Here is a 27,164-nt window from a genome sequence, read left to right as displayed (position 1 = left end):
CAGTTCCTTCAATCAATCCTTGTATAAAATGGACTTAATTTCCTTTACCATCTTCCCTTGGTTGTCTATATTTTCCTGAGCACTCTCCAGATTGCCAATGTCCTTTTTAAAGTGTGGTGCCCAGAGATGAACACAGTTCTATAAATGCTATTCCTCATAGACAATACTCCATTGGCCACTTCTGTACATCTGCTGCCTTCTTCACCTCCCCTTTTTTTCTTTCAAACACTATTCAAATGACACTTACCACACAAAGCCTTCCCTAAGCTGATGCCCTTGCCCCCAATTTTCCTTGTGTTTGTTTATATTCTATATATTTATTTATGCACATCATTGCTAGAATGTAAGGTCCTCGAGGACAGTCAGTGACTTTCTTTCTATCATTGTAGCTTTAGTGCCTCACACAGTGCCTATCAAGATATGAATCACTCTATGAAATCATTAGTTCTTTTTGATAAGAAAGTGACAAACAAGAACAAAGAAGCCAGTTGCATAAGTATTTAATAAACCTTTGTTGATTTTGTCTGACTAAAAATACATACCTAGAAAAAATTTAACACAGAGGCTTGGTAGTTCGTTGTTATTATTAAAATAAACAACTGTTGGGTAATTGTGATGTACAACCAGTAACAATGACTAGTAATTAAAATGCTTCTTGAATTTAATCTATGTGGAAAAGCTTAAAGGTGAAAATGGAATCATGGAATGATGAATGATTGACATGAAGGTTTTATGTAAGTTAGTGAAATTTGGAAAGGTAATGTGGATCCAACTCATAGATGGCCTCAATTATGAAGATAAGGATCTTCCACTTAATATTGTAGTCAGTGATAGGCCATTAAGGATTTTTAAGAAGGAGTGAGTTATCGAAAGACATCATAGTCCCATGATTAAATTAAGGTGCCAGTTTCCTTTGATATGAGGAAAATGAATCTTGCAACTCTGCAGAAGAAGCTAAAACAGACTACCTCAAGTCAGATTCCAAATTCTTGTCTCTGTTACAGATTTACTTATTTATAGGGAAAATTGGGCGTGGAACAAGTTTGAGAAAAACCAAGTTTTTCCTTTTGAACACAGTGTGTGCCATAGACAATGACAATTGGGACTGGAACCAGGTTTAGATTTTCCACTTTGGTCAGTGAGTCAGAAAGTAGTAAAAAAAAAAATGCCCAGCCAGTCATAAGACCAGACTCACTGTATCTTTGCTTAAGGAGAGGGAAAAAAAAGGGTAACAGATGGTGTTGCCATTTCATAGGCTAAGTTGACAATTATCATTGGGTTTCTCTACTTGATTCTCTAAGGAGGCATTCCACTTATTCCAGAAAACCTGAAGAAAGGGAGGGGAGCAATAATTCCTAAACTACAACTTGTTTAATTCAAATATAAACAAACTAACCCAAAAATCTAGAGAAGGGAACCATGGACTTACCTGTTCCGCTTTAAGTGTCAATTCAATAAAAATCTGCTGTAGTTTTTCATTAACAAAATTGATGCAAAATTGTTCAAAGCCATTTTTCTGGAAGATAAATGAAATTGATAATTTTATTGTTAGGCTTTTAAAAAGTCACTTCTGGAACAGTGAGTGTGAGTCATTTCAATTCTATAGCAGTATATAACATAAAACTGTATCATTTGAATCTTAACAAAAAGACATTAGAGGTCTAATTTCTCACAGGTTTATTTGTATTTATGAGAAACTATTGAAGTAATGGAACAGATAGTGCTCAGAAAAAAAAAAGACTAGCATTTCATTAGCTAGAACCATCTTTTGTACCTCCAATGAAATATTCTACCCTTCTCCCCAACCATTCACCCAGCCTTTTCCATTAACTCTTACCTGAAATATTTCAAAGCCATAAATATCTAGGACACCAATGTTGTATTCTTCATGGTCTTTCTCCATTGCTTTATTGATGGACTAGACAGAAAAAAGAGAAAACTGCAGTCGACAACTTTTCCTTCAGAAGAACAAACAAGCCACTCTTTCTCTGACAAATAGGAAAGTTTCAGTTCACTGGAATCTCTGTCCATGAATATTATCTTTACACCAGAGGACCTCATTTGACATTTAGGCTCACAAAAACTTCAGGTAAAAATAATACTTTGCCTTCATATAGAACTTTGAGTTTCACAAAGCACTTTCTTCACAACTTGGTGAGATAGGTAGAGCAAAAGTCCTATCATCCTCATTTAGGACTGAGAAAACTGAAGCAAGGAAATTAAGGTAAGTTGACACACCAAATAAATGGGAGAGCCAGTTTATAAAAACTAAGTTCTCTGACTCCAATCCTAGGGCTCTTTCCTCACAATATGAAGTTGCTATTCCAAATGGCAAAATCATTCCAAACAAAACCAAAAAATCACATGTAGGCTCTAAAATATAAAGAAAGAGGGAAAGGCTGGACCTTTCTTTATGATGAAAGTCATTCAATTCTGGCATGACTAATTTCTTCTATAGAGTCCTTTAACTTGGAATAGATTCTGATCTGGTTTAATGTTATTGGAAGTATACCTGAATTCATGAAGTTATGTAATAGAAATCATCAATATACCTGACAGTCTATGACTGTAAATAAAAATATGACTTTCAAGGAAGGGCTTTATTGATATTCAGGAAACAAATATTCTTTCTGTAACTTATTGTTCTTAACTTTGCATTTTTCGTGTTTAAAGTTGATACCTCTGAAGAGGTAGAAGTCTAACAAAGAAACAAAAGGCCTTAGGACTTGGCTGAGAGTGGCTAACCCTTTAATAGATTTAGCAAATTGAGAACCATTCAGGAAATCACACAATATATATTCTGGGGAGAGGTTTCTACAAATTTCAGCTCATTTTCCTTGTAGCAAATAATCCAGATAATCTGATTACCATAGCTGCATCCACATCAAAATAACTATTGAGAAATTAATTTAGCTTTCCAGCTTGTGTCTGACTGAAGTATTGGAGGGATCAGGTCCTAAGTACTAGGAGTACACACCACCACATTTATACTATTCTTATTTTCTGGTGCATTGGTCCCAACCCAACCACTTGCCCATCCTGGTGGAATTCATAACCATATCAATTTGGAGTTATATCACTCAGGACTCAGCTTTGGAAGTAAATAGGTAGATGGACCCTGGAATGGTGGATATACAGAATTTATGAGGGGGCAGTTAGGTGGCTCAATGGATTGAGGGTCAGGCCTAGAGATGGGAAGTCCTGGGTTCAAATTTAGTCTCAGACACTTCCTAGCTGTGTGACCCTGGCCAAGTCAATTAACCAATTGCCTAGCCTTTAAAGCTTTTCTGCCTTGGAACCAATATAGAGTATTGATTCTAAGGTGGAAGGAAAAGGTTAAAAAAAAGTAGTGAGGAAGAATAGGATTCAAAGTGAAAAATGAGTATTTAATAGCTTTACAATAAAGAAAAATTATCAAGTAACAAATGACATGACCCCAAAGAGATTTAACTTGTGTTTACTTACATCTACTAAGTAATCAAAGACTCGAGCATGCAAGGCTTTGGCAAGGGCATCCCTGGTGTAGCAGGCTTGCTCTACATTCAAAGTCACATGAATAGACTCTGACTTGCCTCCCCATTTACTATCCATTTGGCGACTGGTCAGTTTCTCTTTTAGTCGGTCTTGGTTTATCCCCAGGAGAAAAGCAGGAAAGGCCAAAACTGTTGAAACAAACACACTTTCTTATTTTTTTAGAATGAAAATATAATACCTTTCACCTAAATGGATTCTTTGAAAGAACTCAGAACTACACAAAGTTTAAAATGTCTGGGAGTCAATCTACAAAAACATATTTGTCATATAAATTTACAGATTTAGTACTATAACAATCAAGCTACCCAGGGAGTACTTTATAGAACTAGATAAAATAATCTCAGAGCTTCTTTGGAGAAATAAAAGGTCAAATAGCTCCAGGAAGATGTTGGGGAAAAAGTAAGAATGAAGGGGGAAATAACAATTTTATACTTCAAATGGTATTATAAAGTAGTAATCATTGAAAGTATTTGGTACTAATTAAAGAACACAAAAGTATATCTACAGAATAGATGAGGTCAAAAAGAAGAATAAAAAAACTGAACTCAGTAACAGGTTTTTTTTGTTTTTTAATTTTAATTTAATTTAATTTTTTTTTGAAACCCTTAGCTTCCATCCTGGAGTCAATACTGTGTATTGGCTCCAAGGCAGAAGAGTGGTAAGAGCTAGACAATGGGGGTTAAGTGACTTGCCCAGGGTCACACAGCTGCGAAGTGTCTGAGGCCAGATTTGAACCTAGGACCTCCCGTCTCTAGGTCTGACTCTCAATCCACTACCCAGCTGCCCCCAGTAACATGTTTTTGAAAAAAAAAAGAACATAAATTATTTGGGGAAGAACTACCTATTTGACAAAAACCATTAGGAAAAAGGAGAGTACTTTGGCCAAAATTATGCTTAGAATAATATATTAATAATGTGTATGTAATACAATAAGCTTAGAAGGGGATGAAGACCCACATCAAAAAAATTTAAGAAAATGAAATCAGGTAAGCTAAAGCTATGAGAAAAAATTCTTAAATAAATGTAGGTTAGAGGTGATTACACAGGTAAAAAAAACTTACTCATGTGAGTAAAATATAATTTAAAAGCTTTTGCACAAATAAAACCAGTACAGTTAGGATAAGGAAATAGGTTACTGGGAGAAAAACAAACAAAAACCTCTGTATAACTTATCTCTGTTAAGGGTCTACAATCCAATATATAAAGGGAATTAACACAAATATATACAAAGAAGAAGGGAGAATGCTTTCTAGGTAAAGGAAATCTTAGGAAAAGACATGGGAAATGAGGGATTCATTCATAGTATGACAAGTAATTTGGCAAAGATTTATTAAGGGGTGTCATGTGAAAGAAAAATAAAATGTCAGACTGTTGCTGGACTTTGGGGTCCTTGAATACCAAATTTTAATTTGGAATTAGATTAGTAATGGAAGCACATTGAAACGTTTAAAGTCAGGAATGAAAATGAGAGTCATGTATTAAGATCAATTTAGTAGCAATGTTAAGGCTGGAGAGGATGAAGGAGAGCAAAAAAGTTAGAAAGCTATTATAATCATATGGGTAGTACAACTGGAGATGAAGTAATAGATGGAAGATGTTATTGAGTTAGGAATCATAGACCTTGGGAACTGATAAGATTTGGGATTGGGTAAAAGGGTAAAAAAAAAAATATATATATATATATATATATACAGAATACAAAATATATATATATATATATATATACAGAACCAAGAAGAGATAAGGAAAAATATGATGAACCAAGACATAGAGGGAGAGACTGTGGAAGAAATATGAAGTAGAAGACAATTAGTTACTACCCATATTATTAAGACAATATATAATAATCACATACCTACAACATATTAGATATCTCCCTAGCATGAGAAAAAATAATTAAGGGTATCATTCACCCAAAAAATATAGCATAGATTTTATCTACAATTTGGATCTCACATTTTATTCAATTGAGTTTAGAGAAGTGACTCAATCCACTTGCTGGAAAATTCATGTCATATTTTGCAATTACAAAGTCCATGGTTATAGATCTATAATTTCCTAATGGCTGCTATGCCCTCTGTATTCATATAAAGTAAAGGGGCTCTTTTACTGTGATTGCATGTCTGTATACAATGTGTGTATGTATACATATAATTATTCACTTATACTTAATCATTTTATGAAATATGAAAATTAGATTATAATTATTTTATTTAAATTTATAATAATTCCCATTTATATGGCACTAGAAGGTTTGCCTTTCATTTGATATCAGGTCAACCTTAAGAGGTAGGTGCAATTACTATTCCCATTTTACACTTGAGGAAACTAAGGCTCAAAGTATTCACCAGGGTAACATAGCTAGTAAGCATCCACGGTGAAATTCTATCAGTCCTATCTATTGTTCCATGTAAGCTTCCTTAATCATAACTCCAACAGTGGTAAGATTTTGCAGAAAAATACAGCATAGCAAAATCCCATTTTTATTTCAATCTTCATAATTTTAATAATGGAGCAGAATGATATATGTAGACTTCTTAGGTTTTTTGAGAGGTTTTATGTACCTAATTTATGAATGTGAGAAATTAGAGTAGGGGGCAGGGTTGAGAAAGGAAAACTTTCATATTTTACTTCACATCATGAGGGCAGGGGACTTCTCAATAGAATTTTAAGTGTAAATTGCTTATTTCCATTTTTGTGACATACTCTTGGATCAAATTCATCTAGGACAAATTGTGTTTCATATGACTAGGACGGCTTCCTGGCATTTTTTGTTGACTTACCACTTCTGAAATATGCAGGATATGAAATTTTTATAATATATCTACAGTAAAGTTTCATTGGTCAAAGGTTATCTGGATCAAACATTGCCAGTTTTGAGGGGAATTTTGCTTTTCTAAGCTAATCAGGAGATTGTGGTGTTCAGAGAACCCAAGAGCTTCCTATTACAGGATAGTTATGAGGAAGTTTGCTGGATACATTAGTGAGGAACTATCTGATCCCATCCTATCATCTGCTTCAGTTAGGGAAATTCTCCAGTAGTTGCCAATACTGGGTCTTACCCAAGTTGACTGAGGAAGTCACTTCCTCCTATCATCAGCGAGTAACAAATCACTTCATTTTGGCTCAAACACTAAGAGAAATTATTGCAGTCTCATGATTTTATTTATTTTGGGGTATAAATAGAATGCAAATGTAGCATATCTTCAAAGCCAAGGAAAACAATGTTATCTTTTTAAAATCACAATGAACCTCAAACCCTAGGTATTGTAAGTATTAGTGATCATGAAGAAAACTTTTCTGCTATCTGCAATATTCCAGTATTTATATGTATATATTTCTCTGTGGTGGCATATCTTTTTATGTATATGTACTGTATGGGAAAAAAAAACTAATCCAATAAAGAAATACTCTTGTTTTTACCTCTCTCCCACAGTGCTATACATGAAATGTATATATGTATAATCGACTTTATCAAGATTGACGATATCAGAAATTAGGGAATGAGCACTATTTCCTATTTTATCAGAAAAAGAAAAACAGAAAAGAATCCTTATTTGGAATGGAAATATCCCCATGCCTAATTTTCCACTGCATTGTCAGCAATGAGTAGGATACTATTTATTTCTAAATTTCTAAATTTATCATCCTTGAAGAATGCTGATATACAAAGAAATGTTTTCTTGGGTGGTTAAGGGATGTGGGTTCTCTAACAAGACTGAAGAGTCATCTAGTTAGGAAGTCTAATGTTAAAGACCAAGAACATTTAACAATGAAAAACTCAACAGCTTCCAATTCAGAATTCTAGGTGTGCTCCCCAGTAGTTTTAGATGGATTGAAAGGATAGGTAACTGGTGACTTTGTACTACAGAACTGTCATTTCTCTCTATAAAGCAAAAATAACCATTCAATTCATTCCTTGAAGAAGGTCATCAGAAGCAGACAGACCTGGGAAGATGCTCTTCTCTCCTTTCTTTGATTATGGATATAAAATAAATGCATATACTGCCAAACACAGTAAAGGTGTGTGATAGTTTTGCTGAATTTCTTTTCTTCCTTTTATCTTTATGGGTTTTTACTACTAGGGATGGTTTGCTGGGTGAACACTAAAGGTAAAAAGATAAAAATTTTAAATGAACCTTTTTGGAATCTTCATATCCACTTTTAGCTCTCCTCCAATAAATGGGAATAAAAGACATGAGTGGATGTGCAAAGAACCTTTGCTATGCTAATTTTTACCTCACTACATAAATATACATTCCAAGTGCTATTGTGTATAGACTACAAATGAATGTATATCAAACCTAATTATCACTGTATTCAGAAGTTTTGCAGGTGGATGTAAGAAGCTAAGATTTTCACAGGGAGATGAATCCCTTTAGGTGAATCTGTTGGCATAAAGTTCCTTCTGCTATTTGCTTTTAATATTTAATAGAGAAAAAGTGTCTTACTCAGAGATGAAATTCTGCCATGATGTTCCATGGTTAGCAGGGCCCCAGATTGCTTTCCTTTATCTTATAACAAAGTTGCTGTTTGTATACATGTTGAAGGTAGGGGAACTGGGACATAGGCCATGGCCTTAACTGCTCATCGTGGGAATTCTTCTAACCATTCCAACCATGGAAATATGTTGAGAATGCAACTAAAATATTCCAACCTAGAGATATCATTGTAAAGCATATCCCCAAAAGAGGTCAAAGAGAGGATTATATGTATATATTTAGCCAAATAGTCACTTGTGTAGTGAGAAAAAATTAGAAACAAAATAAAAGATCATTAAATTGGGAATGGCTAAAGAAATTGTGGCCCATGACCATAATAGTAGTGTATTGTTCCATGAATATTAATATTTTCAACAATGAATATTAATAATTTTGTAAATGGGGAAGACTTGTGTGAATTGATGTGCAATGAAGAACCAAGAAAATACTGCACAATAACCATAATAACATAGCTAGGAAGAATAAAAACAAGAAGTCGAACAAAAACTAAGAAAAATATTAGGGAGCAGATGGGTAACTCAGTGGATTGAGAGTCAGGTTTAGAGATGGGAAGTCCTAGGTTCAAATATGGCCTCAGACACTCCCCAGCTATGTGATCCTGGGCAAGTCACTTAACCCCCATTGCCTAGCCCTTACCACTCTTCTGCCTTGGAATGAATACACAGTATTGATTCCAAGATGGAAGGCAAAGGTTTAAAAAAAAAAGAATAATATTAAACATGTCTGAACTGGAAAAAAGCATAAAAAAGTTCACTTCCCTCCCTTATTTCCAAAGGTTGGGGACTGTGGATGTGCAGTGTTGCATAAACTCTCAGATTCAATGGATGTGTGGGTTAATTTTGCTGAATTTCTTTCTTAATCTTTGCTATAAGGGATGGCTTGCTAGGTAGGGTATAGGAAAGAGATATGTTAGGAAATGAAAGACACATAAAAACAAAAGATGTCAATAAAAAATAAGCACTGAAGTCATGAGTTCCAGTGACTGCTAGGTAAAGCTGCTGGCCAATTCAGAACACTTAAACTGTATACATTCATTCAATCATATTTTCAGAGCCACCTACACTCTTCACTCTCCACAGCAGCATAATTGCCAACTTCTTTAAAGCTGATGTTCCCCAAGTGGAGTACTCCGGCCACAATCTGTAGCACCAGGGCCTGCTCTTCTGCGAAGATCCCAATCACATTCATTGCATGCTACAAAAGGAAATGTACTGAGTAACACAAACAAATCATATTCCCCATCAATTTCTCAAGTTGTTCAGAGATAAGTCATAAACAAAATGAGTAAGTCCAGGTTGAGCTTTAGAGAAAACAGTGTTGGGTCTATAAGGGAAAAGGACGTAATTTGGCTTAACAGCTTGATGTCACATTTATAAAATCTTGGAAGGGAATCAAAGTTAGAGAACTCAAGTTGTCCCCTAAGAAAAGAACTAATCTGCCACTTCCTCTCCTGGTCATAACTGGAATAATACTCAATGTATCGTTCAGTGATATGATGGAGTGAATTTCTTGACCTTTGGCAGTCTAGTGAAGCTTATGGATATCTTCTACAAATATTGTTTTAAAATCTATTAAAAATACATAGGATTACAAAGGAAACCAATTATATTGAAATGAAAAGAAATTAATATATGGGTATGGGAAACAATGATAGGTGCTCCAAGAATTAGGCTAAATGGACCTTTAACTCTTAGCCCTCCTAGTCTGAATAGGTGAGTGACTCATGTGGATCTCTCTATCAAACCAAATCTGGCCATGCTACCTTCTATATTGGCCACCTACTCCTTGGTTCTCCACACCTATCAGTCCCTTCCAATCCTTGATCAGATCAGTATAGCCCCTGCTATTGAATAAGGTGTGCCAATCTATTCACCAACCAACACCCAAGAAACTTCCCTAACAAGCTAGTAATCAAAGAGGATAGGAATAGAGTAGAATACATAAAACTGATTGTTCTCTGTAGGTCTCAAATAATTAATCAATCAGGCCTTACATATCTAATAAATTATATGCAAAAATATTTATCCCTTAGCTTCAGACTGAAATTTGCATCTTCTCTCTCTTTGTCATGCTGGCCACCTCTGCCACTCATGATTCACTGAGGAGAACCATCTCAGTTGTGTAACTGTAATAAAATTCTGGTTTTATAAAAACTTTTCTTCTTTGAGAGAAATTTTAGGATAAAGAACTTACTACCTCCCTGGATCAAGAAAGTGAACTTCTTGGAGTAGGCATGATGAAGATGCCTACACCAAGATCCAGAATGGACTTTGGAATGTTGTGAAATTGAACTATGGGAGGATTGAAGGCATTTATTCTGAATGTAAATTTTGCTTTCTTTTCTATTTCCTCCCTCACTATTCTAATTTCTCTTAGAAAATTGAATATTGTGTATATCTATAGTTAGAAGTGCATTTAGAACTACAAAATGACTATGTTAAATGATCAATGGGGAGACTAGTCTCCCAATGATCATCAGGGGGGATTGTGAATCTTGAAATTTCTCAGACTTGTGAATGGTAAAAGATTCTCAGACTCTACCTTAGAACATTTGGTTAAGACCATTCCCCATTTTAAACAGTGAAGCTACTTAGATCTAAAATGTGAGAACTCTACTTGGATCAGAAATGGGAGGACCTCTACTTCACCACTTAGGACTGCTTTAGGGGAGAAAACTCCTTGCTGAACAATGAGAAATGCTTACACCCATACTTAAGCCATGCCTATTTTTAGAATTAATACAATGGGGTGCTAAGTACCTATTAAAGGTCAGGCAACTTGTAAACTTGCCAGGACAAAAAGGTGAGAAACTTACTCAGAGATTCTAACCTACTCAGGGGTGGATTACCAAAAGGATTAATCTACTCAGCTGTGAAATCAGAATGGGCTGTCTTTTTGAAAACATCTACAGTGATTGGTAGATGTAAGAATTTAGGGGAGGTGATAAAGGAAAATTTCCCTTTATAAGGAAAGGAAAATCTGAAAAACAGATTCTCTTGAGAAGAAGCTCTTGATAGACAGGCTCTAAGGAGGGTCTCTTCAGAAAGAATCTCTTAGAGGAAATCTCTAAGGAGGTCTCTCAAGGGAGGCTGACTCTGGCTGGAACTCCCTCTGGGGAGACTCTGTCCCTCTGAATCCCTTGCTTGGACAAATCTTATGGTGAGTGATTAAGGACTGACTGGTTTCTCTCTTAAGGCTTAGGCCTGGGTTGGCCAGGGCTGCCCTGGGCTGGTCTATTCTTTTCTCATTAATTCCTTTTCTCTCTCCTTCTCTCTTTCTTTAATTCCTCATTGTATTATTAATTAAAATCTCTATAAAACCCAGTTGACTTGGGTATATTCATAATTGGGAATATTTCCCTGGCGACCACCTCATATTTGATTTAAAACCAAGACACTGTAGTGAAACATATTTTCTGAGGTCACAAATTTATTCACCCATTCTTATATCTACTATAATTTATATCTTCCACTATTTTACTCACTACAGTTTACAACCTCAACCATTTTAATTATTACAGTTTATGGCATTAAGTCTTTTAACTGCCACAGTTTATGGCAGACAACTCTTTTAAATGCTACAATGCCAAAGGGGAATGCCCCATAAGATTGACTTTTTGTCAATGCACCTAGGAAAAATTAGTTTTGTTTTGTTCTCTTTTATTTTCCTCTTATCCCCAAATTATTGTGATTTCCCCTTAGAAAGTACAATGTTGTATCTACCTCTAGTTATAGATATAAGTTGGTTATGTGTATTGATTCCATGGAGAAAGTAGGCATGTAAATCTGAGAGATATGTACATGCTCATTTTCCATGGGAATCACAGTGGAAATTGTTTAATCAGGATCTTACCCTAAAACTACAACTCCCAGTGCCCCACTCTTCTCACATTAGGTGCTGACATAGGGAGAATATAAATTTTGTGGAGCCTCGCCTCTAGCTCATTTGTCTTCCTGTCCAGGCTTTGGTGGAGTGGGCTTTTTAAACAGGCAAGGAGAACGTAGCCACATGGTCTTAATTTTATTAAATAATTAAGATTTTCTTTTTACTTCTATTTCCTTTTTATTCCTTCTACTTCAAGTGATTATTAATAAACTTGGAGTTGCTGGATATTAATTTAAGTTCATTCATACCAATGTTTCTTGAAATTCACGCCTATCATCAATGTCATCCACTTTGTAGGATCCTGAAAGGCTCAGGTAGTAATAGTAGTCCATGCTTGTGATGCCAAGGCTGTGTTTTTGCTCTGCAGAAGCACCTTCAATGAGCTGCAGTAGAAAAATGACATGATAGATTAATGTACACTTGAGTCTTGGATACATTCCCTTCATCCTAAAATTACACAGAATCTACGTCATGGAAGGATGTGCGGAAGCCATCTAGCTAACCCATGCCTGAACAAGAATCCCCTCTATAATTAAACCAGTAAGTGGTCATCCAGGATTTGCTTCAAAGAGCTCTAATTAGGAGAAGCCCCTAACACTCAGTCAAGTCAAGATTACTTATTTCAGCTTCAAATAGCTCTACTTATTAGGACAATTTCTACTACATTAAACATACAAAGTTTCCTCTTTTCAAGTTCTCCCTATTGCCCCTAGTTCTGCCCTTTGAGAGCAATAAGATAATAGTATATAGAGTACCCAGCCTGGAGTCAGGAAGACTCATCTTCTTAAGTTTAAATCCGGCCTCATACACATATTGACTGTGAGACACTGGGCAAACCATTTAACCCTATTTGCTCCAGTTTACTCATCTGTAAAATGACCTGGAGAAAGAAAATGGCAAAACACTTGGCACTTCAATATCTTTGCCAAGAAAATCTGAAATGTGGTCACAAAGAGTCAGACACGACTGAGATGATTGAACAACAAAAGCTGCTGATTCTATCGCATTCTCTTTTTCATATGACAGTCCTTTAAATACTTGAATATAGTCGTCACATCTCCCACTAAGTCTTCTTTTATTTAGGCTAAATATATCCAATTCCTTCAACTATTCTTAACCCTTTACTATTCTACTTGTTCTCCTTTGGATGCTTTCCACTCTATTGATGTATTTCTGAAAACATAGTATACGTAATTTGGTATTATGCAGATATATTTTATTGTGCTTTTAAAAGAATGAACATAAAAGTAGCCCTAGAAGGGCATAATTCAATGGAACTACCAAATCCCACCTTCTGGGCACTATATATTTCTTTAAGGCAGATCAAGATGATATTAGCATTTTCAGTTGCCTTCTCATACTGTTGATGTAAAATGAGCTAGCAGTATATTAAACTCTCAAATGTGTTGTTTGGCCTTGGCTTTCCATGTCTGCATTTACATTGCTTACTTACCAAGCATTCATTGTGTTACTTATTTGTCTAGACAAAAATTTTGACCCTCAACACTCTGTGTAGCCTGAAGCAGATTAAACTTCATTGGGGAAATATTTAACAAAATCAACAAAATTACAATAGTATATGGTTTAGTGGACCCATTTCTATTTGAGTGTGACACCACTTGTCTAGACCATTCTTTTGGCAAAAAGTTACATATGGTAGGGGACAGTTAGGTGACTCAATTGGTTGAGAGCTAGGCTGAGAGATGGGAGGTCCTGGGTTCAAATCTGACCTCAGATACTTACTAGCTATATGACCTTGGGCAAGTCATTTAATCCCATAGCCTAACCCTTTCTACTCTTCTGTCTTAAAAATAACAGAGAATTGATTCTAAGACATAAAGTAAAGGTTAAAAAAAGATTATGTTTGGTCTTGTGACATTTCTTCTCCTTTCAATTAGAAGGATATAAATCTGGAATTAATTTCTAATTTTTTTTGCATTTGTATTTTGTCTCTCCAGATAGTTTGTGACTACTTTAAAGCAAAGACTTTCTTATGGCCCTTTGTGTTCTTTGCCTTCATCAAGTCTAACACAATACCATTCATTTATAATAAGGGTGAATCCCTTGAATATTTTGTATTTGTAAAAGTATTGGTTGGTTGTATATTCTACATTCTCTAGAAGTCCTGCAAGATGTAGGTAAAATTCATCTGGAAAAGAAAAAGAAGAGGAAAAAGTTTCATTAAAATATATTCTAACCTGATAAAATATGTGAAAACTCCGTTCTCCAGGATTTCTCATCACCACCCTGGACTTTTCCAGAAGGAAGTTGGAGATCTTTCCACCATCTGGTTCTCCACCTGGACTAAACTGGATTTCAAAGTATTTCCCCTGCAATAAAGAATTGTTTTGGATTATTTTGAAGGTTAAAGACTATTTTGAAGAAAGAATAGAAACACAAGTCCTTAGCTAGCTCATGATACTGGATAATTTGAGGAAACTGATTAAATACATATATTTTCTCAGTTACTCCATGCCCAAATCATAGGATTATAGAATCAAGGCTGCAAGGAATTTCTGAGAGCAAACCCCACCATTTTACAGATGAAGAAACTGAGGTGGGTTAAGTGATGCTCAGGGTGATCATAGCTAAAATAAGAGAGGCAGGATTCAAATATGTCTTCCTTACTACAAATCCAGCCACTCATCCCAACTACATCTGTTTTTGGATCTCCTCACCTTGTCCTCTGAAACAATCACCCCTTTTCTGATTCCAGTTCAGTATTTTATATTGAGTAAACCATCTATATCCTTCTAACCTCACTGGCTCACTATATACTGTATTTATTCACATGAAGTACCTCCCCATTCCTCCTCACAGATACTTTAATCCTAAAAAGGGAAAGGGTGGAGCAGATTAGGAATTGTCATTCCCCAGATGATGGTGAACTCTGGTAGCTTAGTCAACTGATAACAGATTTCTCCTAGGCAGGCTTTTTGGCTATTATCTAGAATACTGCCCTTAGGTTTGGGATAAGATAAGATAAGATAAAAAAAGGGAAAACAGTACTGAGCTTAACATTTTTTAAAGGAAATGGGTTTTCCCCCCAAAAACCCAGTTTTGTTCCCTTTTATATCACACCCATCAAGAGCAGTTAACATAAGTAAAGCACTTTGCATATCTCAAAGTACCATATAAATAGGATTTTAGTATTAGATATTAGTAATTATAATAATTATGATAATAATATCCAAGAACATAATAGATGGAAGAAAAGCAAAAATATGCCACCTCTTTAGTAATTAAAGAGTATTGAGCTAATCAGTTTTTAAGGGTATTAGAAACCTTAATAACAGACTAGAATTATACTTTATTTAGCTGAGCATAGGGAATTATCACCTAACATTGTTTTTATGAGGGAAGGATTCCTTTAGTTATATAAACCTTTAGTGACTAGCTCAAACTTAAAGAATTTTTAGTATTTCTTTTCCTTCCTATTAAAGAGAAACTAGACTACAAGCTACTAGAGGACAGGGATCATGACTTGTATTTTTTTAACATCTGTTCTTAGCATCTACCAGTGTGATGCTCCATGTATACTTGTGAAGGGAAGGAAAAAAACAAAATAAAAAGTGAGAATTCATCCAGGCTAAAAAGTGAGAATTCATCCAGGCAGTATCCTTAGGTGCCAACCGTAATCTTCCTTACCTTGACCTCATTTCCTAACCACAATAAAAAAAAAAATTACCCTCTTGTCTTATAATTGATACAAATATTGGTTCTAAGGCAAAAGAGTAGCAAGGACTAGGCAAGTGGGGTTAAGTAACTTAGCCAGGGTTATACAATTGGGAAGTACCTGAGGCCAGATTTGAAGCCAGAATCTCCTGATTCCAGGCCTGGCTCTCTTCCATGGAGCCACCTATCAGCCCCTCATTACCTCAGGTTGATCTTAAACAAAACCAAACAAAACAAGAAGCCCAGAAAGGAAAATTTATTTCAACAGACTGCCGTAATGAATCACAATTATTTCAGGAAGAGGCTTCAAAGATTCAAGTTTTTTTTTCTTTTTCAAGGAAAAAAAAATCTTGTACTTCTTCCTAAAATGGCATGCGGAGAGGGTAAATATGCAAACAAGACCATCACAGACACTTGGCCACTTTCCTAAGTCAAGTACAATTTACACACTGGGAAAAGAGGAAAGAAGGCTTACTTCACTGGTTTTACTGCCAGGGTGGCCCCTATGGGAAAGGCAGGCTGTTTTGAAAAGAAACGTAAATTGAACAGGCTGGTAAAGTTTCAGCATTTCTTTAAAAGATTGAAATAAGCTATCAAATACATAAAATAATATATTAAAACAGTATGGAGGAAATTGGTCCATATCCTGGTTCCCCACTTCTCACCCCAACCCCTATTTCCTCCCCTAACCTAGACCTGGCCCCCTCCAACCTCTCTACATCAATGGAGTGCAGGCCCCAAGCAGGAAAAAAAACATTATGATGTGAGGTAAATATCTCAAATAACATTGGGCTGAGGGGAGTGAAAGGGCATTAAACTGACAGGCATAAATCATTAGGGAATGAGAGAGTCGTGGGGGACTCTTTTAAGTTAGAAACTTCCCATTATGCTGATTTAAAAAAAAAAAGATGACATTTCTCCTTAAAAGTCTCATTCATTCATGAAAGAGGCTCAGAATGAGTCTTCTTGGCTTTTCCACAGAGCGTCTGGGCCAAGAATAAACTATAGTTCAGATACTATCTAAACCTCAACATGATACATTGATGCTTTTGAACAGAGGGTTCTCTATCAGAAATGACTTCACTTGGGAGACAGCAGTACAATGTAGCAGAAAGAGCAAGGGCCCTTTCCAGTTAGGAATCTCAAGTCTGAGCATGGGCATTGCCATGCCACTGTGTCACCTCGGGTGAGTCATGTCTCACTCTGGTTTTCTATTCAATGGGATGATAATAATAATAAAAACAATAACTGTGCTCACTTGTTTAAAAGTTTTCAAAGAACCTCACCCTCTCCATATTTGGTCATTTAATCCCACTTTATCCTATACTTCCTACTTCAAAGTTTCTGTGAAGGGTCCTAAAGGACCTCCAGAGCCATTAATCTAAATCAATGGTGAGGATGAATTGGCATTAAAATAGCACTTTACAAATACCTCATTTGATCCTGAAAAGATCCTGGAAAAAAGGTGTTATTATCCCCATTTTATAGCAGAGGAAACTGAGGCTAACAGTGGTTAAGTGACTTGCCCAGGATCACATAGTTAGTAAATGTCTAAGGCTAGATTTGATCTTAGGTCATTCTGACTCCAGAGTTAGCCCTCTATCCACTGTGTCACCTAGCTAGAGCATCTTGTATAAGTGGTTAACCAGCCTTTGCTTAAAAGACCTCCAGTAAGGAGGAACCCACTACCTGCAGAGGCAGCCCATTCTACTCTAGGATACTCTACTTCCCCCTCAAACTAAAGTTGCCTGCTTGTAGCTTCTACTTATTGCTTTTAGTTCTGTCCCCTGGGGCCAAGTGGAACAAGTCTATTCCTTCTTCCCTGTGACAGGTTTTAAAATATTTAATGGTAGCCATCAAGTCCTCTAGTTCAAGATGAGTCTGTTGGCTGGAAGACATATAGGAAGACCCAAATGAGAGAATACCAGGAAAGTATTTTGTATAACATATGAGCTACAATGGGCAACTAGGGGGTCCAACCTGTAAGGAAAAAAACCCAAGTTCAAATCTAGCATCAGGATACATCCTAGTTGTGTGACCAGCAAGTCATTTAAAGCTGGTTTGCCTCAGTTTTCTCATCTGTAAAATGAGGTGGGGAAGGAAAAGCAAACCATTCCAATGTCTTTGTCAAGTAAACCTCAAATAGGGTCACAGAGTTGGACATGACTGAAATGAAGGAAGACAGAAAGTCCGATTCCCTCATTTAATAAATGAATTCGTTCTAGAGAGCTTGCCCACATTTACACAAGTTGTAAAGACCAGGTTAGAATTTGAACTGGCTCTTCTGACTCCAAATATAACACTCTTCATGCAAAGCACACTGGCTCTGGAGTCACAGGACCCTGGTTCAAATCTGACCCCTGACACTAAACGTATGATCTTAGGCAAGTCATTTAACATCTATGGATGTCAATTCCCTCATCTGTAAAATGAGATGGAGAAGGAAACAACAAACTGCTCCAATATCTTTGCCAAGAAAACTACAAATGGGGCCATGAAGAGTCAGACCCTCCTGAAAAGTGCCTGAACAAAAACATTATTAGCCAAAAGAGAGAAGCTGATACTTAAGATCTTGAAAACACTATCAACAAGAAGCAGTGTGTGCACTAGCAGAACTTGAAGCCAGGAAAAACCTGGATTCAAGTCCTGATTTTTATACATACTGCCTCTGCTTTATACTGGGCAAATCACTTACATACCCTTACCTCTCACCCTCCCAACCCCCTTGCACCCAGTCTACTTTTTAAGAAAATAAATTGTAGATCAGTTATAGACCGGCATTAGTAGAGTTTCTACACTGGAAATTTTTTATTTTTCTGTATTAGTGAAATAACATGTCTGTACAACTAACCTACAGAAAGATTTTAGCTCTAAAGTTATCAGTACATTATCCTAGAAGGTGCCTAGATATGAAATCAGCCTTCTGGACTGTATAAAACATCAGACAAGGGGCAACTGGGTGGCTCAGAGGATAGAAAGCCAGGCCTTGAGTCAGGAGGAACTTGCTTCAAAACTGACCTCAAATACTTCATAGCTATGTGACCCTGAGCAAGTCACTTAACCCCCATTGTCTAGCCCTTACTCCTCTGTCTTATTTTACTAAGACAGAAAGTAAGGGTTTAAAAAAAAACAAACCCACAACAAAGAACCCCATCAAATTAGGCTATTTTACTTCCAACAGGTAAAAGACAACTTGTAAGGTTGTCATAATTACTTAGAAATGTGATTCCATAATACAGCTTGACATTAAATACCAAGTATGAAAATATTTGCAGGTGGGAGGCATAGTGGATAGTACTAGGCCTGGAGTCAGGAAGATCTAAGTTCAAATCTAGCCTCAGATTGCTCTGAAGAAATGATCAGGTACTGCAGTGGATTAGAGTGCTGAGTCTGGAATCAGAAAGATATCTTCCAGAGTTCAAATCAGGCCTCAGACACATTAGCTGTGTGATCTGGACAAGTAATTTAACTCTTATTTGTTTCAGTTTCCTCATCTATAAAATGAGTTGGAGAAGGAAATGGCAAACCACTTTAGTATCTCTGGCCCAGAAAACTCCCATTGGGGTCCTGAAAAGCTCCACACATCAAAAACAAATGAATAATAACAACAATTAGGAGAAACAAACCCAAGGGCAAATAAATACCAAGAACTGGAGACACAACACTGTTGTGCTGAGATTGACACTGACAGCTGGACAGGCTCTACCAGATATCCAGGTAGAAGATAGATTCACCCTTCAGTGCTCCCCAAATAAACTTCCAGGCAACTAAATCAATCCGACTTAGTGGTGAAGCCTACTCTTTGTGATAAATCTATTTGACAGAAAAATCAAGATTGATTTATTCTTCCCTCCAGGCCCAATTTGTTCTCTTCACGAATTCTGATTTCCTTAATGAGGCTTCAGGCTCAACAAAGTTTGGAAAATAATCTTATTTACATAATGAAATGCTATCACATAAGTAATCAATATGCGAATGAAGCTAGCCAAAAATTGGATCTGGAAAGGGAAGAAATAATCAAGGAGGATGTCTCCTGAGAAAATGAAAAGGAAAAAACGTCAGATTTTCTCTTTGGGATGGATAGAGAGCCCAAACCCAATTCAGAGATGTCAGAAACAGAAAGCAAGTTTTGATTGAATAGAACTATTTGAGTGGTCAGAAATAGACTTACAAATCTGCTTGAGTTGTTGTTCCGTACAGTCTTGGCATTTCCAAAGGCCTCCAATAGTGGGTTGGATTGTAGAATGATGTCCTTTACGTGCTAAAAATGAGACACAAACCAAAATACTTGTCTACTCAATTCTTAATTACAAGGCAGGGCTTATTGGGTAAGGAGTTGGATAGATAGAAAGCAGGATAGAGAGGGAAAAAAGAAAATGCTTGTTAATGTATATTTTGTTTTCCATTGTTTTAAAAAATGCATCTAAGCCTGCATAGAATAGCAAGTTTTCTTTCTTTAAAAATTTTATTATTATGTGGTATGTTTCAGCATGAGTATCACAAAATTACAGTTGGTAACTTGGTTGATTAACGATACTAAATGTTTCAAAGTTCTTTGTTTCTATATTATCACCAGTTGAATTGCTATTCATAATTTTTATAATTGGTGGTCTCTATTTTCCTTTTTCCTTGAGATATAGACCTAGTGGTGGGAATACCAAAATTTCTCAATTCATTAAGAATGGACCAAATTATAGACATTAAAATAGAATTTATTCTTTAAAATGGTTTCTGGCTTTGGGGAACTAAGATGGGGAACTATGGAATGCTCCAAACTTGCCCAAACCCACCTCTAAACACACACACACACACACACACACACACACACACACACACACACACACACACACACAACCTACTTAAATCTGAACTTTCCTAAACTTCTAGTTACTATTTTCATCATTTGTTTTTCTATTCATTGAAAGATACACTAGAATAGGTCGCTAGGTAGGAAAGTGTGACTCAAGGGAAGGAGTACTGGCTTTGTGGAGATGTGTAAAAAGACATAGTTCTATTCCCAGCTCTGATACTCCCTACCCATGTGATTTCCAGTAAGGCATTGGATTTCTCTAGGTCTCAATTCCTTCATCTAGAAAATGAGAGGGTTGGAATTGGAAATATCAAGTGTCCTTCTGATTCTAAATATATGATCCTATGAGATGAGGATATACTGGTACATCACAAGGTTTAGCTATTACACCTCCAAGACTACTGAAACTGCCACATTTTATTTTGCAAAGAGTTTTTGGGAGGTTTGGACAGCTCATTTTTTTTTACACTGGCATTGTAAAATATGTGTCTTTTTTATCTAAAGGCGTAAAAGTCACAATCTATGGAATCTATGAAATCAGGCAATTTGCCTGATCCCCAATCAGGCAAAGAATGGAGAGTCCTACACTAAAAAAACTGAATTTGGTTTCCAAAATACTACATAGCCTAATGCCAGTCTGCATGGTGATGTATAGCCTCCCATCCTGCCCATGAGACAGCTGAATAGGCATTAATTAATGTTGATGAGGTATCTGAAACAAAAATGAGTCATTTCTTGTTCTTTTAATTATTTACAGGCTCTGGACAAATATGTTCGAGAAAAAACAATTTTCTGCATTATTCTTTCTCTTTGCTACTGACTAATACTAAGTCAGGAATCCCCTATCATTGTTTTCATAGAAAAACAGGAAGAATTAAAACTACAAGTCTGTAGTCTAGCAAGTAACAAATAAATACTAAAATCTTAAAATTATTATTAATAGTAGTCTCAAAAAATGGCAACGAGGGAGGGCAAAGTTGTCCTGAAAGATTATGCCTATACCTCGAAAGACTGAAGCAATATGAAGAAACTGAGAAAGATTAAAAGATTAACTCAAATTCACAAGGGAGTATTTGTCAGAGGTATATTTTGACCCCAGGACCCATGAATTCAGAGTCACTACTCTTTCCACAGTACCATGCTGCTTCTCCTTATCATGACACCTCCAATGAATGGCTAGTCACTCCACTAGGATATTGCAAAGGCTCTTTGCCTTTGCAAATGGTATTATAAGTTGTATAGCCAAAAAAATCCTAATTTTCTTCAGTATTCTCATACTTTAATGGATGTGTGATCCAATTCATGCTTCAATCTCTCTCTCTCTCTCTCTCTCTCTCTCTCTCTCTCTCTCTCTCTCTCTCTCTCTCTCTCTCTCTCTCTCTCTCTCTCTCTCTTCCCCCATCCCCTCAACATGGTGGAAGTAGGGAGAGGAACATGATGTTATACTGGTTTGGGAAATGAGACTGGTTTGGGAAATGAGACAATCTGACTCAAAAAAGAGAACAGACATTTTAAGGATGATTGGTAAGGAATGGAATCAGAAAGTGACAACATGAAGGTGTCACCGCTTCCTGTTGAAATATCAATTCTGTACTAGTTAAGTCACTGAATATTTTAGGGCAGAGGATATGGTCCAGTGTAAATTACACTGTTTTGGATGTAAGAGAACCTGGGATAGGCAAGTCTCTTGATTCCAAATATGTAAGAAAATGAGAGGATTGGAGTAGATGACTTCTAACATCTTTTTTAGCACTGATCTAATTATGAAAATAGAGAATAAGAAGTATATAGCCCAGATTCTACTTCTTTCTATGCCCTCAGAGGAGACTAGTTCAAATCCATTTCCCCTTTCCCTGTATATTCTGTGCTTCAGGAAACTATATTGTCTAATAGGTAATCAGTGTCAGGTTTTAGGGTTGATGAACCAACAGAATGTCAAAAAGATCTATATTTTTCAAAGCCCCTATCATTGTATAGTTATATTCCATTTGAATACTGGTTTGTCTTCATTTATTATCTGTAACCTTCAATAGGCTACTCTTCAGCTCCATAGTTTCTCTTATTTCTACCTGACTATTGACTCTCCCTACCAAATTTCTGGTGCTCTTAGTCACTTCCTGTGGTCTCTCCCAGGATCTGGCTCTCTCAACTAGTCTCCCCTATCCTCTTTATCCTCCAGCACCCTTCTTCTCAATAGGCTTTCTCTTGTGCCTACAGTATACACAGAATACCCTGTTTACAAAAGGGGAAAAAAAACCCTCTCACCTTAAGTTGAATCATGAAATTCCTATGTTATTTCTCTTTTCTTGTTTGACTATGAAAGTTGTGGTGTTTTATACTCAGTACTTTCTTATCTCAATCCACATAAAGCATATATAACCATATAAAGTAGTCTTTAAACACTTGCTTATGGCTTTTATCCAGGAATATTCCTGAAACTGCTTTCTTAAAAGGTTTCAATTCAACAGACTCAATAGCTTTTGGATCCTCTTAATTCTACGTACACTGTTGTGATATTGTTGACTAGTCTCACTTCTTCCAAAAAAATCTCACCACTCTAGGCTCCTATGACAATTACTTTTTCTTGGTTCTCCTTCCACTTGCTATAAATATCTATCCGTTTTCTTATTAGTTTGACCTTCTTCCTGGGTGCTAATTGTGGACATATTCCAAGAGGAAGTCATTTATTCTTCTTTTAATATGCATCTCATTAGAGAGCTCATCTGTTTTCATAGCTTTGTGAATGATTCTCAAAATAATATCTACAGTCCTGACCTCTCTCTGGTGCTCTAGATGCATATTTTCAATGTAAGACATTTCAATTTGGACACCACATCATCAGATAGTACAAGGAAAAGGCAGGCTAGGGAGATGTCTGTCTATAAAGTACGATAAAGGGAGGCACAATGTGGGACACATTTTTAAGAATATATGCATGTATTTTTCCTTTCTTCCTCCTTTTTTAAGAATAGATGTGACAATTCAAAAATGTATTGTTTGGAGGCAGCTGGGTAGCTCACTGGTTTGAGAGCCAGGCCTAGAGACAGGAGGTCCTCCTTTCAAATCTGGCCTCAGTCACTTCCCAGCTATGTGACCCTTTGCACGTAAGTCATATAACCCTCATTGCCTAGCCCTTACCACTGTTCTGCCTCGGAGCCAATGCACAGTATTGGTTCTAAGACAGAAGATAAAGGTTTTTTTAAAAAAGAATAGATGTATGTATTTTTTCTTACTTCCTCCTTTCTTTCCTTCCTTTTTTTCTTTCCCCATGTCTTTTCTTAGTATCAAGAATTCATCTGTTATTTATAGTCTTAGAATGTTGTCTGGGTCAGGTGACACTTGAACCTAAGTCTTTCAGAGTCAAGTCCAGCTCTCTATGTACTATCATATATTTTCTCTCTTCTGAATGCTTCTAAAAATCAGATTTCTCCTTCTGACTTCCCAAATTCTGTCATCCTCAGACTGATTGATTAAAAACTGTTTTTTAAAGATTTTGGATTTTAGACAAAACCTCATTGGAATTTAATGTTTGAGAACACATTAAGCAGACCATCACAAGTAAGATATAAACCACAGTGTTGGCCACCATGAATTCCCAAAAGTTGCCAATTTGCCTTAAATTTGTGCTCATTTACAGATAGGCTGAAGTTTAGTGAAGCTGTTTAGTTACTTGTGTGAGTCTGCACTAAAATTCTGGTCAGAAGAGCAACAAATGATTTTTAATCCTTTTTATCCTCTTACATTCTTGTGGACTCCTTCTGGAATCCTGACATACTTCATGACCTGAGAATGTTTTGTTCTTACCCTGAGTGGCCTCAGTCAACTCACCTGGACTTTAGGTCCACCTCCAGAAATTCTGGATATGTAACTCATGATGTACTTGGCAGCTACAGTCTTTCCAGCACCACTTTCACCACTGAAGAGAGAAAAGAACAGAGAAAACATCTATGAAGTGACTCATGACATAACACCAATAAGGAACTGATTAAAAATGTGTGAAATTGAATAGAGAAGTGAGAAACACTAGGACTCTGCCAAACAAGTGGTTTCCATGAAAGGCTTAATATACATTTAATTGATGGATAAAACTAAAACAATTTCATCTCTTCAAGTAGACAGAGAAGAAATGTCATGCCCATCAAATGTACCTGCTACAAAATTCTGCACAGAAAGATATAATGATTTCTTACTTTAGGGTTTTAGAGATTCAATAGCAATAGCACTAGTACTCTGTGAATCAATCTATCTTTCTGTGTTTCCTTTTTTTTTACTTTCTTTCTTGAAAACAAAAACAAAAACAAAAACAAACATCCTTCAGATTAGGCTTTACATTTTTTTAAAGGGTTAGAAAAAAATATTCTCAGATTCCAAGCTATTTGCTAGAACTGTTGTAGGCTTCCTTATTTTAGGCGTTCCAAAATTAAATGATGAGGCAATATTAATCACATCCTGAATAACAAAGAACTGCCTTCCTGTTCTTCAGTTTTATGGCATGGGCTTCTTTGTGTGTGTGTGTGTGTGTGTGTGTGTTTTAATAACACCATCTACTCTTCATAATTCTATCCTGTCTGAAATAATGACATCAGTACTATATATGCTGAAATCAAGTCAGATGTATACTCTTTCTACCACTGGCCAAAGAGTTAGCACAATGGAGGAGGTTAGAATAGAGGGACCTCAGTGATTTAAGGTTAGCCCCAAACTTTATTTGGAAACCTTGGTTTGTGACATGCTTATAAATAGAGCTTGAGGTTTTTGGTTGGGAAGTGAGAACAGGAACTCTTTGCTTTCAAAGGTATCTAGATGTAACCTATTGCTGCTACCAACATATTTTACAGTGGAAGGCACAAATTCCCTATAAAAAGAAGAGGGAAATGTAAATAAAATAACAATAACAGCAAGAAGAACTAATATTTATATAGCCCATTCAGGCTTGCAAAGAGGTTTAAAAATATTCTTTTACTCTGACAAAAAAACCTTGGTGGTAGGTATTATAGAAGTGATATAAAGATATTCCCAAGGTCCCCCAAAACAACTTTAGTATCAGTTGTGAGAAATGGGAGACACTGGCACAGGATCATCCTGTATGGTATGCTTGCATCAAAGCAGAATTGCCATAGCTCAGAGGAAACACTGAGATGTGCAAATTTAGAGACATCTTTATCCCAAATGTTCATATGGTCTATTTGTGCCTGAACTGTGGTAGAGCCTTCTCAGCTCATGTTAGTCTGATCAGCCACAGATTGATACACTATCCTTTGACTCTGACACAGGGATGTCATTTTGGTCCTTTTCAAGTACAAAGGACAACAACCAATCTCTACAGATGAAGAAGCTAGGGAGACAGAGATTAATGACTTCCCCAAAGTCACACAGATAATAAACACATGAGGCTGGATTTGTACTCATATTTTTCCCAATTTGAGGTCCAGAACCCCATTCTATGCATCACCTAACTTCCTCTGATCAAAAGATTTAAAAAACAACCCTTATCCTCCATTTTAGAACCAATATTATGTGTTGGTTCTAAGGCAGAGCACTGCTAAGGGCTAGGCAATAAAAGTTAAGTGACTTGCCCAGGATCACATAGCTAGGAAGAGTCAGAGGTCACATCTGAACCCAAGACCTACTGTTTCTAGGTCAATCCACTGAGTTATCTAGCTGCCCTCTCTAATTTAAAGATTTGATGAGCAAGTAGAATGGAAGAAGTTGGATATGATTAAAAAATCCTAGCACTCAGATCTGTGGCCAGGACTCAAATCTGATAACCATATGACCTCACTAAATGATCTTTTTCGTTTCTTTATCTATAAAGTGAGGAAACATTAAAAAACAACCCTTGTCCTCCATTTGAGAACTAATATTATGAGTTGATTCTAAAGCAAAAGAGTGGTAAAGGCTAGGCAATGGAGGTTAAATAACTTGCCCAGAGTCACACAGCTAGGAATGTCTAAGGTCACATTTGAACCCAGGACTTTCCATCTCCAGTTCTGGCTTTCTATCTACTGAGCCATCCAGCTTCCCCGACAATGTAACTCTTAAGAAGAATATATGTGATCAGAAGGGAAGCAACAAATTGGGAAACAATCTTCATAAAAACCTCAGACAAAGGTTTAATTACTCAAATTTACAAAGAGCTAAATCAATCGTACAAAAAATCAAGCCATTCTCCAATTGATAAATGGGCAAGGGACATGAATAGGCAGTTTTCAGATAAAGAAATTAAAACTATTAATAAGCACATGAAAAAGTGTTCTAAATCTCTTATAATCACAGAGATGCAAATCAAAACAACTCTGAGGTATCACCTCACACCTAGCAAATTGGCTAACATGATAGCAGAGGAAAGCAGTGAATGCTGGAGGGGATGGGGCAAAGTAGGGACATTAATTCATTGCTGGTGGAGTTGTGAATTAATCCAACCATTCTGGAGGGCAATTTGGAACTATGCCCAAAGGGCGATAAAAGACTGTCTGCCCTTTGATCCAGCCATAGAACTGTTGGGTTTGTACCACAAAGAGATAATAAGGAAAAAAGACTTGTACAAGAATATTCATAGCTGCGCTCTTTGTGGTGGCCAAAAATTGGAAAATGAGGGGATGCCCATCAATTGGGGAATGGCTGAACAAATTGTGGTATATGTTGGTGATGGAATACTATTGTGCTAAAAGGAATAATAAAGTGGAGGAATTCCATGGAGACTAGAACAACCTCCAGGAAGTGATGCAGAGCGAAAGGAGCAGAACCAGGAAAACATT

General features: G+C 36.4%; 1 protein-coding gene across 3 annotated transcripts in view; it reads right to left on the bottom strand.

The window, feature by feature from the left end:
* MYO1E (myosin IE) overlaps positions 1–27,164 on the bottom strand; it is a 249,712-nt gene that overhangs the window by 108,443 nt on the left and 114,105 nt on the right. For all 3 annotated transcript variants that reach the window (XM_056809198.1, XM_007479659.3, XM_056809206.1), the window contains 8 exons: positions 24,235–24,322; positions 19,768–19,857; positions 14,120–14,251; positions 12,170–12,304; positions 9,098–9,230; positions 3,466–3,662; positions 1,838–1,918; positions 1,430–1,516 (listed from right to left, as the gene is read on the bottom strand). In XM_056809198.1, the coding sequence (XP_056665176.1) occupies positions 1,430–1,516; positions 1,838–1,918; positions 3,466–3,662; positions 9,098–9,230; positions 12,170–12,304; positions 14,120–14,251; positions 19,768–19,857; positions 24,235–24,322 (943 nt within the window). The remainder of the gene's footprint in view (positions 1–1,429; positions 1,517–1,837; positions 1,919–3,465; positions 3,663–9,097; positions 9,231–12,169; positions 12,305–14,119; positions 14,252–19,767; positions 19,858–24,234; positions 24,323–27,164) is intronic.

The sequence above is a fragment of the Monodelphis domestica genome, chromosome 1 (assembly GCF_027887165.1).
Source record: "Monodelphis domestica isolate mMonDom1 chromosome 1, mMonDom1.pri, whole genome shotgun sequence".
Lineage (NCBI taxonomy): Eukaryota > Metazoa > Chordata > Mammalia > Didelphimorphia > Didelphidae > Monodelphis > Monodelphis domestica.
Note: the sequence above shows the minus strand (reverse complement) of the source record. Positions and strands in the feature narration are given on the sequence as shown.